Source organism: Danio aesculapii, chromosome 12 (assembly GCF_903798145.1).
Source record: "Danio aesculapii chromosome 12, fDanAes4.1, whole genome shotgun sequence".
In the NCBI taxonomy this organism is placed as follows: Eukaryota; Metazoa; Chordata; class Actinopteri; order Cypriniformes; family Danionidae; genus Danio; species Danio aesculapii.
In genome coordinates, this window is record NC_079446.1 from 8,206,114 (window position 1) to 8,221,463 (window position 15,350).

Genomic DNA, 15,350 nt, shown 5'->3' on the forward strand with positions numbered 1-15,350 from the left:
ACACTTTAAAATACACCTTAAATTGTTAAGAATACATTTGATGTAATATATACTTCATTAAGACCTAATAGTTTTATTGGCTGATGTCATTTCTTTCAACTGTAAAATAAAAAGTGCATCATTTAGAGCACTTTTATTTGTATCATTTTGTATAAAATAAAAAAGATGTCTTTCAGATATGTGAATTAATTTAAGACAGAGTTTGAACTTCAGGTTAATAGCCCAGATCCTAAAACATTTGTTATTCTAGCCAACTGTCAATTTCTAAAAAATGGCAATAGTTTACGGTAAAAATATTGTCATAATTTATACACTCACCGGCCACATTATTAGGTACACCTTACTAGTAGCGGGTTGGACCCTATTTGCCTTCAGAACTAACTTAATCCCCTTAATCCATTATGGCATAGGTTCAACAAGATACTGGAAATATTCCTCAGAGATTTTGCTCCAAATTGACATGACTGCATCACACAGTTGCTGCAGATTTGTCAGCTGCACATCCATGATGCATCCACATCCCAAAGGTGTTCTATTGGATTGAGCTCTGGTGACTGTGGAGGCCATTGGAGTACAGTGAACTCATTGACATGTTCAAGAAACCAGTCTGAGATGATTTGCGCTTTATGACATGGCTCGTTATCCTGTTGGAAGCAACCATCAAAAGATGGGTACACTGTGGTCATAATAGGATGGACATGGTCAGCAACAATACTCAGGTAGGCGTTGACACGATGCTCAACTGGCACTAATGGGCCCAAAGTGTGCCAGGAAAATGTTCCCCACACCATTACACCACCACCACAAGCTTGAACCGTTGATACAAGGCAGGATGGATCCATGCTTTCATGCTGTTGACGCCAAATTCAGACTCTACCGTTCTAATTTCGCTGCAGAAATTGAGACTCAGACTAGGCAATGTTTTGTCAATCTTCTATTGTCCAATTTTGGTGAGCCTGTGCGAATTGTAGCCTCAGTTTCTATTCTTAGCTGACAGGAGTGGCACCCTGTGCAGTCTTCTGCTGCTGTAGCCCATCTGCCTCAAGGTTTGACGTGTTGTGTGTTCAGAGATGCTCTTCTGCAGACCTCGGTTGTAACAAGTGGTTATTTGAGTTACTGTTGCCTTTCTATCAGCTGGAATCAGTCTGGCCATTATCATCAGACCTCTGGCATCAACAAGGCATTTGCGCCCACAGAACTGCCGCTCACTGGATATTTCCTCTTTGTCGGACCATTCTCTGTAAACCCTACAGATGGTTGTGCATGAAAATCTCAGTAGATCAGCAGTTTCTAAAATACTCAGACCAGCTTGTTTGGCACCAAGAACCATGCCGCATCCAGTCACTTACATCCCCTTTCCTCCCCATTTTGATGCTCAGTTTGAACTGCAGCAGATCGTCTTGACCATGTCTACATGCAACGAGTTGCTGCCATGTGATTGGCTGATTAGAAATTTGAGTTAACGAGCAGTTGGACAGGTGTACCTAATAAAGTGACTGGTGAGCGCATATGCTATTAATGACAATATATATGATTTGAAATAAAAAAATAAATTAAAAACACTGTCAAACATTTATAGTATAAACTAAATGTTAATATTTTACTTAAATTTCCACCTAATAAATCCAGAGAAACTGACAATTTTCAAGTGGTCTCATTTATTTTTCTTTTAATATAAAATATCACTGAACTTGTTGTAGGGTGTACTCATTACTCATATAACTTAATTTAAACATATTTTATTATCTCAAAGATTCATGTAAACAAACCCCATTCATGATAACTGTCAATATCAAGTAAAATCATACATATCCTAAAACTGTTATGAACTAAAATATTCAGACACCACCACCAAAAGGCACGGAGGAAGCTACAGATTGATAGAATAGTAAGCTAATTAACTGAAAATACAGTAGTGGGCACAAAAAAAAAGCATGACATGTGTCATCAAAATACATTTGGATCTTTGTATGCTACCATATTCACCTTCACGTCAGTGCCTCAGAAATATTGAAATGACACTGGAGTTCACCTCAGCTGCTACAGATGAGGAGAGACAAGCCAATCAGGTCTGCTCTGTCATACATGTGACTTTCAAATACCCCATGATGCATCCATGTGTGCGTGCGCGCATTTATCACATCATCTCACATCTAGCCTACTGCAAGCAATCAGTCTGACACTTACATTTGAGATATAGCATGATTTCCAGGCCGGTTTGCCGCTTTCAGTCACCTCTATATAGAAATGAGCTCATTATGCAGAATCGCATTTCCACCATGGAATACAAAAATAAAGTTCCGGTTTTTTTATATCTCACAATTTCAGGATGCAGGAACTGAAGTCAGAACTGTAAAATATAAAGTCATAATTCTGTGGTGGAAATAAAAAGTTAAGATTGTAAGTAAAATAGAGATGATTTTACATGATTTAAAATTACAAAGTTGTGAAATTCACAGTTCTATCTTTTTATATTGCAGAAAAAAGCCACCATCTAATGATATTAAGATAGTAAAGCAACTTTACATACAACTACACAGCAAATTTCATTCAAAACAAACTTCTATGTTGGCTTGAGTAAGCTTATTGCTACATTGTTAGCATGTTAGCATGTTAGCATATCAACAACACTGTAAAAATAAAGCAAAGATGACTTAAAATTAAAGCAACAAACTTGAGGACATTTGAGTTGACAACATTCAAGTTGAGTCAACTTTTTTAACATTGAAGTTACTAGCATGTTTCTAACATTTTATAGCTGTTTCTAACATTTTTACAATGTTGCTAGCATGTTTGTAAGCTTTTTGTGACATGAACACATTTCTGCTTCTGAGGTTTTAGAAACACGCTACCAATGTGCTAAAGTTGAGTTTGAGTGTTTATTTATTGCCACATTAGTAACTCGTGACTATAGGCCCTATTATACACCCGGAGCAATAAGGTGCCAGACGTGTTTGCACCGACGTGTTGCTATTTTCAGACCAGCGCAACCTTAATTTTTTCGTTTTCCGTCATAGCAAATCCATTTGCGCCACTTTGTGGACTCATGGGTGTTTCGTTCTAGAAAAAAGGTGTGTTCAGGCGCATTGTTGGCAGGTTGCTATTTTGAGGAACTAGACTGCTCAACTGACCAGCTGAAAGCAGGTCTAAAGTCCAGCACAGAGCAGATACTTGTGCGCCTCGCTTACACATTGCTTAAAACATGCAGGATGTAGAGCAATACACAAATATCTTTACAAATGAAAAAAAAAAAAAGAATAAATAAATGGTTAAAATATTACAAAAAATATTATTTTCTACATAAATATAAAAACCACTGCCTCCATACCTTCATCTCGGGGGGCTTTTTCAGATTATTCATGACAACTTGCTTTTGTTTAATGTTATTATTATTAGCAGTATTATTTATTATATGCAGATTTTTATTTGTTTTATTAAAAACAAGCTTACATTTGTCCACCTGTCCAGGTTTTGGACCATATAGGGCGTAGCATGTGTGTTTGTATATAACTCTTCCCTTGGTTATTATTGTTCATTTATTAATTTGCTGGAAATTAGAACTGATTTTAGAAATAGTTTTGAAACAAATCTTTGCTCTTAACAAATGAAAGTAATTATGTAGGCTAATAAATGTCTGTGCATACAACATCGTTTCCATAACCACGAAAGAAAGAACAACCATTGGAGGAGGCTCGTTCTTTATCATCGTGCTGCAGATGCTCTGTTTAACGGTTTTCTCGCTAGTGAAGTGTTCAGTTTTTCCACTAACAAAGTTCACCATGTAAATAGCAAATGCACCATGGCGCGACACAACTGACTCTTAAAGGGAATGAAAGATGAGACTCATTGATTTATTTTCAAAACACACCCATAACTCATTAAGAGAATAAGCACAACCCTGTTAGACCATGCGCCGGAGCGTATTTTTTTTTTCTTAAAATAGCAAAGGTGGATTCGGACACGCCCTTAATGATTTTGCACCCTGTGCTTTAGACTTTGCGCCTAGATCAGGGGTGGCGAACCCGCGGCTCGTTTACTGCTCTTGTGCGGCTCAACCTCTCGCGCGATTTAACATACATTAACCAATTGACTAATGCCCCATTCACACGGGGCTTCAGCGTTGCTCGCTGCAGAAGCTGGGAGTAGCTTAACTTTTCAAGCGCCAACGGACGCGTCAGCCAATCAGATCGCTGTATGCAAATACACCTGCTATACAGTGGCCTATTGCTGACTGAATTTCATTTTCTGACACTTCTATGACGATCGTTTCAGCTCTAACTTCAGACACGCCTTCAGTCAAGGGTTGACACTGAAGCTCCGTGTGATTGGGCGGCAACACGAGTGACGTGCAGTTCGTAAATATAAATCATCATGGCAGAGTCAGGAAAGCGTACAGCTAAGCGTAAATACGAAGATGAGCGCAGAACATTTTAGGCTGCACTCAAACTGTTGTCAATGTTTGGGTCAACTTATGTCTGTGAATCACTTTTTTCGACACTGAAACTAGTGAAATCAAAGCATCGCTCTGTTCTTACTGACACACATGTGAAAGAGTTACTACGAGTAGCCACAACTGATTACGAGCCAGACCTGAAAAAGATTGTAGAAACCAAGGAATGTCAGGTGTCCCACTGAGTCAAGTAAAATGAGGTAGGCTAATTTAAATCCATGAAAACTATTGCGTTATATAATTAGGTGTATAAGTTATTGTGACAGATATACTGTTGTTTGGGCATCTGTTATGTGGCTCTTTGCAGTGATAACGTTTTTTTTTTTGGCTCATCATGCCAAACAGGTTCGCCACCGCTGGCCCAGATGGTTAAAATAGAGCCCTATATGTTTTAGCATGTCAGCACACAATTACCATCTTTTGACGACATGATAACATGTTGCCAAAACGTTGCTAATGCTTTAATATGTTTCTAATGATGCTAGCATGATTAAACCGAACGAATCAAGATGCTATTAGCATGCTTGAACACATTGCTATTGCCTTTTAGCAAGATTGTTGGTGTTTTATAATGTAGTTATACTTTTTTTTTTTTTTTTTTTTAAGTCACTTTTTGGAATAGGCTCATTTTAGGAACGGCCATATTGTGCGTGCTGTACCATGGTACAACAGCAAAGTTCCTTGAGTATAGTTGCAGCCAAGTATCAGCCAAGAAAATAGCAACTTTTCATTTTTTGTCTGTCTTAGTAGACGATTTAACTATGGAAGCTTTAAATAGGAAAATGATCAAAACTCTTTGGTCATTTTTGACCAAGATGCTAACGGTCTAATCTGATTCAATTATTTATGCTAAGCTAAGCTAAAAGTGTTCCCGACAGACCTGGAGATCAGCTAAACGGATTGAAAATGGGTGAAGCTGAACTGGAGAGTTGTAAAATGAGTGTTCCTTTAATCTAGGTGGATGTAGGTTAAATACTTAATGTCTTAGTACATATCTGTCTGAATAACAACTTATACTTGCCTTACCTTAGAAAACACCATTAATACATTCTATTACCTGCTTAATTAAACGGATAATTCACTCAAAAATAAAAAAATACTCACCCTCAAGTGGTTCCAAACCATTGTTTATTTAAAGAATGTTAGAAACCAATAACCACTGACTTTCATAGCAAAAGAAAACAAATATTATGGAAGTCAATGGTTACCTATTTCCAACATTTTTCAAAATAACTTCTTTTGTGTTCGACAGAAAAAAATAAAGTCAATCAGGATTGTGACAAGCAAATGCTGAAGGAAATTATACGTTTGTGTGTGAACTATCCCTTTAAGATAAATGCTGAAATAAAATACAAATGAGCCATACACAAACACAAATAAAGCCAGAAAATGAACACAGACAGCAAAACCTGGTATTAAATGTAGATTTTATTAAATGATTTTTTTTTCAAATATACACCCAGTATCATCAAGTTAATGTCATGTTCATATATCTATATTCAAAAGCGGTAATCTGTAAAGAGAATAATGAGTTCAGGGCTGAACAGACATTAGATCTCCAAAAACTACACACTGTACAGGTCAGTAAGCATCACATCTGCTTAACAAGAGTGTTTATTGATCCGTTTTGGATTAGTTCTCTTTTCCATAAAGATTTATCATAACAACAAGTTTATTCGATTATTGAAAATAAATCACTATAAAAAGTTCATTTCAGGGCAAACAGCTATGATTCTACCATGGCTGACATTGAGAATGTATTATTCATTGGAAAAGCATACGAGTTTTCATTAGCTGAATTCTGTCTTCATGTTACTTCCTATAAGTTCAACGTTTTATATTGAGAGATCACTGAACCAGGTCTGTATATTTCAGCATATCGAACAGCAAGCGTAAAAGACACCAAAGACATTGTCATAAAATGAATGCCGTGGAAATATTTCTGCCGTTCCACCAAACAAAAGCTTTAGCCAGTGTACAGACATTAACGTGAGTGTTTTTAGGCTTCATTTGTCCGTCTGATGAGATTCAACAGTTTCATGCCCTTAAATATTCTAAGATTGATCAATCCAGTCTCACTAAAGTGCTTTAATAAGCACCGCCATACAGTAGTAACCAATCGGGTGCCATCCACTATTATTAATAAAAACAAAGACAAATAATCAGAAATAAAGACGATCTGACAGATAAACTTTAGTAATTAACAAAAGCAAAATGTACACAGGAATTCAGTGCATGAGATAAAAAATTATTAATGGACAATAATTATTGAGTTATGCATGTATGACTATATGACATTGTGTTTTTGTCCAGATAACCATAAAGATAGAAATGTAAACATGACATCGGTTCTTATGAACAAAAGCATATAATAATGGAGAGCAATAATAGTATTCCAGAGCTTTAGACCAATTTTCATCTATGGTCACTAATGAAGACCTTCTTATAATACCAACTTAGGCTCATTGAAATAACTGCCTCAGCCTACATTTTTGTGAAACGTAAAATACATTGCTGGGTGCATTTTGTTGCACGTTTCAGATGAAAAATCCACTAGAGGGTGCATTTGTGCACACAATGTAACTATAGAAGGGTCCAGCTTTAAATAGGAAAATTATTAAAACTGGTCATTTTTGAGCGAGATGCTAATTGCTAATAGTCTAATCCAATTCAATTATCTATGCAAAGCTAAGCTAAGCTAAGCTAAATGTGCTCCTGCCAGACCTGGCTCAGATCTGCTAAAATATTTTGTTCCGAGTACATTTTGATGCATGTTTCAGATGAAAAATACACTACAGGGCGCTGTCTACATTACTTATGGTGTGTTTTGTTGTATTTTTGAAAGTGTTTGGTCATTTTTGAGTGAGATTCTAATTGCTAATGCTCTAATCTGAATCTCTGCCAAGCTAAGTCTCAGTTCCGCTAAAATATGTTGCTCCGGGTACATTTCGCTGCATGTTTCAGATGAAAAATCCACTAGAGGGCGCAGTCTATATTTAGCTAATCTGAAATACATTACTTAGGGTGTGTTTTGTTGTATTATTGAAATGGTTTAATTATTTATAAGTGAGATGCTAAATGCTAATGGTCTAATCCGATTCAATTATCTATGCCAAGCTAAATGTGCTTTTGCCAGACCTGGCTCAGATCGGCTAAAATATGTTGCCCCAGGTACATTTTGTTGCACATTTCAGATGCAAAAAAATCCACTAGAGGGCGCTGTCTACATTTTTGCTAATCTGAAATACATTACTTGGGGTATGTTTGGTTGTATTACTGAAACTGTTTGGCCATTTTTTGTGATATGCTAATTGCTATTGGTCTAATCCGATTCAATTATCAATGCTAAGCTAAGCTAAAAGTGCTCCTGCTAGACCTGTCTGTTTGGCTAAAATATGTTGCTCCGGGTACATTTCGTTGCACGTTGCAGATGAAAAATCTACTTGAAGGCGCTGTCTACATTTTTGCTAATCTGAAATACATTACTTAGGGTATGTTTTGTTGTATTATTGAAACTGTTTGGTCATTTGAGTGAGATGCCAATTGCTAATGGTCTAATCCAATTCAATTATCTATGCTAAGCTAAAAGTCCTCCTGCCAGACCTGGCTCAGATCGGCTAAAATAGGTTGCTCAGAGTACATTTGGTTACATGTTTTAAATGACAAATCCACTAGAGGGCACTGCCTACATTTTGGCAAATCTAAATACATTACCTAGGGTATGTTTTGTTGTATTATTGATTGAGTTTAATCATTTATGAGTGAGATGGTAATGCTAATAGTCTAATCCGATTCAATTATCTATGCTAAGCTAAGCTAAAAGTGCTCCTGCCAGACTTGTCTCAGATTTGCTAAAATACGTTGCTCCGGGTACATATCGTTGCACATTTCAGATGAAAAATTCACTAGACTGTGCGGTCTAATTTTTGCTAAACTGAAATATGTTACTTAGGGTACGTTTTGTTGTATGTTCTTCTTGTGTGAGAACGCTGGGCTTGTTTTATAATTGCCTAAAAGTGACTGACCTAAATCAAACAAATAGCGTTTTCAAAAGAAAACGTAAGAGAAAAACGCATCACGGCCACATAGTTTACCTTGATTTTTGGTTTTACAATGTTGCTATATGAAAGTCCCCTTTTTTATTGGAAGATAGGCTAATTTTAGGAACTGCGTCATATTATTGAGCCTGCTATGGCAAAGTTTCTAGATTATTACGCTAAAATTAAATTATAGTTCCTAGCCATATCAGCCTAGAAAATAGCAACTTTTTTGTCGGTTTTAATACATGATGTAACTATAGAAGAGTCAAGCTTTAAATAAGAAAATTATTAAAACAGGTTGGTCATTTTTGAGTAAGATGCTAATTGCTAATGGTCTTATCCGATTCAATTATCTATGTTAAGTAAAAAGTGCTCCTGACAGACCTGGCCCAGATCAGCTAAAATATGTTGCTCAGGGTACATTTTGTTGCACGTTTTAGATGAAAAATCCACCAGAGGGTGCTGTCTACATTTTTGCTAAGCTGAAATATGTTATTCAGGGTATGTTTTGTTGAATGTGTAAGACGCACGTTCTTCTTGTGCAAGGAGGCAGAGCTTATCTTGCTATCATCTTAACAACGACTGGCCTAAACCCAACCAATAGTGTTTTGAAAAGCAAATGTAAGAGAAAAATGCATCCCAGCCACATTGTTTACCTTAAACTTTACATTTTTAATTTTAATTTATCTTAATTTTACAGGCTTTATTTTCTTTGTGGAACTGTGCTTTGCTGGACTCGAACCAGAGCACTCTGTACGAGTAAAACACTCTACAATATGAGCTAATGAGCAAACTGACCAGGTCAAAAAAAGTTGTCCATAATGAGATATGCAAACATATTCAATTACTACTCACAGACCCTGTAAAGTTGTTTTGTGGTATTAATTTCGTGTTCTGCAAAGATCTGCATGAAAATAATCCTTCATTCATCAATAACATGTCCCTGTAAATATCATTAGTGTGAAAAGGAACACAAATTGTTGTAGTCATACTGGCTTGTAGCTTTCAATTTACCTAAAAACTGCAGTCAAACGTATGTCGAAGCACGTTTCACAAAAATGTAAGCTGAATTATATTTCTAATGAGCCTGTGTTGCATAATACACAATGACTTATTTACTTTTTGATAGGCACAAAGGTAATTTGTAATATATTTCCATTTTAGAGCTACGCCATTTATGCACGCGTTGTATTTTGGGGTACAAAACGAAAAAGCAAATGTTCCTATGTTGTGCCATTTTAAAGGTGCATGTGAACAAGAACGTTAAATAGTTTTCGTACAATGCGTTATGCTAGCCGTCTTTCAACATCCATTACAGCCAAGATAATAAGACAATACAGACACAAACAACAACAAACAAAATGAGATCCATATGAAGTTAAAAAAATACGTTTCCTGATATCATGAGCTAAACATATTGAGATGTAAAGTGATGAGTGTAATACATGTAAGCAGACCATTTGTAATAATACACACTGTATGCCTGAGAACCAAACACCATCTATGGATTTCCACGATTTTTTTCCAGTCAAGGCAGAACACCAGATACATGTTTTCAATTAAATCATTTCAATAGTCAGTACAATTTTCTGAATGTAACCAAGCAAAATTTGATAATTCACCACCATGCCTGAAAATCACAATTTTAAAGGGGTCATGAACCACATTGTACACACAGACACCCACACATTCTATGAGGTACATCTTTCTGAATTAATTGCCTATTTTCTATTGTGCTTTGGAATGCCCACTGATTTTGCTATGATATAAGACTTGGAATTAAACACTGACTGCTATGATTGGGCAACAGTTTTGTCAATTAATATAATATATAGTCCTGTATGGAAAATATAAGTCATTGAATGTTGAAATACTTGGTACACAAACCATATCAACCAGACAGCAGAAATAAAGCAAAAGTGATGCATTTAAAGCAACATCACTCACACTTGTGATTTGCGACATTACTAATGGATTCAATATAAATGGCAATACATTATCTTTAATTTTTAGACACTTACATCGATCTATTACATCATATTGAACCTATATATGAAATGAGCCATTCTGGAAGCTAAATAAAGGTGGTTTTTGTACTTAAGTTCTGAAACTTATAAGATGATTTTAAAAGTACACGTGTCAAAAGATCAAGTGAAACTCGATTCCTCGATTTATGGCCCCTTCAAAATTCCTTTTTTTTTTCCATGAAAGTCAAAACTTTAAATGTAGACCTTGGTTAAAAGGTTAGTTCAACCAAAAATGATGATTCTATCATCATTTATTCACCCACCACTTGTTGTTTCAAACCTGTCAACGTTTCTTTCTTCAGTTGAAAAAGAAAAACAAAAAAAGGATACTAATATTGGAATAAAGAATTGGAAACTGGTAGCCAGTGGTATCCATCACTGTGTTAATGAGCATTTTAAAGTAGTTGCATGAGAAACAGGTGACGGAAATGCCAAATAAGAATAAAAACTATTTGCAAACAAAACATTTTTTACACTCACTGGAGGTGGTTTACAGAAAAGGTTTAATGTAAACAATGAGGGACGGACAGACATTTGATAAATAAACTCTGACATAGCAAATATTAAACCCAAGTGCCTAATCAGCATCCTCAATTAAGCTTTCCTTGTTTACTGTTGGTTGCTAAGTTACCAATACTACAGTCAGCCTCTCTAAAACTTGAAACTCACCTAATTTGTTTTGTTTTTTTGCAAACTTCAAAAGGCTCACTTCTGAATTCGAAACCCAGCTGATCTGAAGAAAGAGACTCGTAAATGTTGTGAACAACTGAGGGTGAATAAATGGTGAGTAAATTATATTTTGGGGTGAATTGTCGATTTAAATAACTGACAAGTTTTTCTCTCCTGCAAATTAAAAAATAAGAAAAAACAAAAAAACAACAACGTGTAAAACTATTCTTCTGTTAAAATAAAGTTTAACCAAAAATTAAGATTCTGTCATCATTTATTTACCCACCACTTGTTTCAAACCAGTCAACGTTTCTTTCTTCAGATACTAGGAAAAATATTGGAAACTGGTAGTCACTGGTACCCATCCTTGTGTTAACGCATATTTTAAAGTAATCGCATGAGAAACAAGTTATGGAGATGCCAAATTTTGAAAATGCCTTAATTTGCAAAAAAATAAAAAATAAATTTATATATATATATATATTTGCTGAATAAACTCTGACGTAGCAAACATTACACCCAAATGCCTAATCAGCTGCCTCAATTAAGCTTTCCTTGTTTACTGTTGGTTGCTAAGTTACCAATACTACAGTCAGCCTCTCAAAAACTTGAAACTCACCTAATTTGTTTTGTTTTTTGCAAACTTCAAAAGGCTCACTTCTGAATTCGAAACTCAGCTAATCTGAAGAAAGAGACTCGTAAATGTTTTGAACAACCTGAGGGTGAATAAATGGTGAGTAATTTATATTTTGGGGTGAATTGTCGATTTAAATAACTGACAAAGTTATTCTCTCCTGCAAATTAAAAAATAAGAAAAAACAACAACAAAGTGTAAAACCATTCCTCTGTTAAAATAAAAGTTAATAATTGAGGATATTCCTGTTTTTCTCTCTTACGGTATCCTACTAAAATACTATCATATCCTATTTAATCCCCAAATAAATCAAACACCAGCTCACTCCTCAAGAAAATCATTAAGTAATAAGAAAAATACTTAAAAATCACAATTCAAGCAGACTTCATTGATGGAAACTTTGGCATCTGATGCAGACACACGATATATACACAAGGGCTGTATATATATATATATATATATATATGATGAAGAAAACGGGATTCTTGACAGATATTGCATTAGTAATCACAAACCGTTTACACATTTACAAAGGTTTAATTCTTCTCAAATCACATTTTCTTTAAAAAAAAAACAACTGAGATAAAATTCACGATTCAACAGGTCTGAAACAGACAGGGACATATTGGCAGCATATATACGTACGACAAAACGTTTTCTTACATCCTCACCCATCGAATTCCTATCTTCGATTACACTGATTTAAAAAATAAAATAAAATAAAATAATAATAAAAAACGGCAATGGCTCTGGAAACAGGAACTCTTCTGTAACATCTGAGGCGTAATATCATTAGAGTGTTTTGATATTCTTCTTTAGTCGGGATAAACGCACAAGCACTATAGATTCATTTACCTGAGTAAGATATCATAACAAACTGTACAAAGCTTTTAAAAGACTATAGCACATACATTGTAGACGAAGGATTACAAACAGGTTACTCCACTGATGCTGTAGGTAGTGCAGATTTAGAGAGAGGCGCATAAACAGAGACAACGAAAACCACCCATACCTTCACTCCTCCAGAATCTGATTTAGGACCTTCAGGAGGTTCTTCAAGCCGTAGATGTATCCCTGGTCGGGAACGTCACTAGAGAAGACATGTGCAAAGTCGATCATCTTAACCTCCACGTCACTAACCGTGTCCGCTTCTGCTTCCTTTTTGGTCTCTTTTCGCTCCTCTTCCAGTCTTGCCAGGCTGCAATTTCCGTTGGGCTGCTGCGAGGAGCTCCAGACGCCGTTGTCCTGTTTGGTTTGGTAGTGGCTCCGGACGCAGCTTTTCTTGTGCAGGGAGTACATGGTGGAGATGTTGTTGTTCTGCTCGCAGGTCTCGGGTTTGATCGGGCTCTCCGGAAGGCTCGCAGGATATGGCGCGCAGACGCCCTCGTACACGAAGAGAAGAGAGCTTGCATAAAAGTTGAACCTACTTTGGCCTTCGAACCACTGTAGGATCTTCTGGACTTTGAGGATGCTGGCAGTGATGGCGTCTTTGCGGAGAGTATCGCCATTGTAGAAGAACTTGGATAGACCTGCGGGATAAGGATGGTGCTTGTAATTTAGTTAAAGGTCCAGTAAGGTTAAAATAACGTTTTTTAGATGTTAGTATATGCATGTTAGTCTTCAAGGATATCAAGGATAGTGTAGAAAAACAAAAAAACTAATTCACCTCATACTCGTGTCACGATACTGGAATTCGGAACCAATCGGTACTGAGATTTTAAAAACGTCCATTTCCTGCTAACATTTGAGCATGTTCTTAAACACCTCTGATTTGCCATTGTGTGTGCTCAGAAATGACTATGATTGGCCGTGAAGGTCATCAGATCATCAAACTCACCGCTGTTTACTGAGTGTAACCACAGATACAGGGAGACTGGAGCATTTTAAAGCCACAGTTCATTAGCGGATCGCTCGTATGTCAGCTTATAGACAAACCAGCTGATCGACGTGACTGTGAAATATGCGAGTGCCCCTTTATCTGTGGTTACACTCATTAAACAGCAGTGAGTTTGGTGAAATGATGACCTTTACGGCCAATCACAGTCATTTCTGTTGAGCATGTGAACCTAATGGCAAAACAGCACTGTTTAAGAACATGCTCAATACCGCTCAAACGTTAGCAGGAAATTAACGTTTATAAAATTTCAGTATCGATTGGTACCGAATTCCAGTATTGTGAAAACTCTACCTCGTAAGTCAGTTTCTTCTCAAAATCTTGACTAATCAATTAGTCTCTAGTATCTGACATGTCCCGCTCCCTTTAAGACGCTTCTCATTAGGTAGTTCGACATGAAGCACAGCTGCAGCCAGTGATCAACGAGAATAGCAGAGCGTTGCATAGTAGAGAGTTGAAAACGGAGCCATCAAGCCAGACAGCCGGACATTTCGGGGTTCAAAGTGATCAGTCATGATGACCGATCACACTGAGTCATCATTTTTTTTTATTATTATTTTTTTTTTATTTATAACAACAAAAGATTTACAAATAAAACAGAATACGGTCTCTACAAACTATAGTTCATTTTTAAACAATAAGGGAATTATGAATTAAATATTTTACAAAAGCATGAGAGAAATAAGGGGAAACGAGAGAGTAATATAAACATAAAAAACGAACAGGCCTATTAAATACAAAGCAATAAGAACAAGTTCTAGGAGTTTACAAACCCTTATTTAGGCTAAAACTTCTTGTTTGAATATGCTAAAAAAGGGTTTACATTTATAGATATAAAACGTTCCAATATATATTAGTGTAAAACCCAAAACAAGGTGTTTTGATTAAGTCTTCAACAATGATTAAGATTATTTTGGATAATGAAAGCATTTTCAAAAAAGCACTTTAATCCAAAAAGATTCAACAAAAAGACATTCCTAAAATAATTGAGCTACACTTTAAGTAGACGTTTCCCCAGAAAGACCAGGTATAAACTGCTGGACTAGAAATAAAATATTTTATAAATCCTAATAATAATTTTATAATTATTTAATAAAATAGTTCTTTAACTTAATTTGTTAAGAAATTTTTAGGGTGGCAGGATCAATGATGATAATTATTTTATTTCAAGTCTGTAAGACTTAATTTAATTAATATTTAGGTTATTTACTAAAATATATCATTTAAATCGTTCACAGAGCAGAATGCAGTAAATAGTCTGTATAAACAAAGGTTAAAAATAAATGTATGCAAACAAGCTAGCCTTTATAACCAAATTATTTAACAAAACATGATTACTGCAGTAAAATATTTGTAGCCTTTTAATAAGCATGATGTGTACAAAATGGTATAAAAAGTGAACTGTTTGTTTTGAAATTTGTGAATCGGAAGTTGTCCAATAATAAACCTGAAACACACGTGGTTGTTGTCATGCGGTGAACTCGGCCAGTCGTGTAATATCAGTGTCGTCATCAGAGCTTTTGCATTCGCTCTTCAGATGCTGCACGGACTGAATTAATCGTCTGATCTTGGAGGGCTGTCGCGGTACTTTGATGCCACATGTGACAGTCACGTGGCGTTGCGCAGCATCAATCCA

The 15,350-nt window shown here is 35.9% G+C and overlaps 1 protein-coding gene across 1 annotated transcript in view; it reads right to left on the reverse strand.

Annotated features, from left to right (window-relative positions):
• Nucleotides 1-12,281: 12,281 nt before the first annotated feature.
• Nucleotides 12,282-15,350, reverse strand: part of ipmkb (inositol polyphosphate multikinase b) — a 34,133-nt gene continuing 31,064 nt past the window's right edge. The window contains exon 6 of the mRNA XM_056469583.1: nucleotides 12,282-13,349. Coding sequence (XP_056325558.1) covers nucleotides 12,835-13,349 — 515 coding nt within the window. The 3' untranslated portion in view covers nucleotides 12,282-12,834. The remainder of the gene's footprint in view (nucleotides 13,350-15,350) is intronic.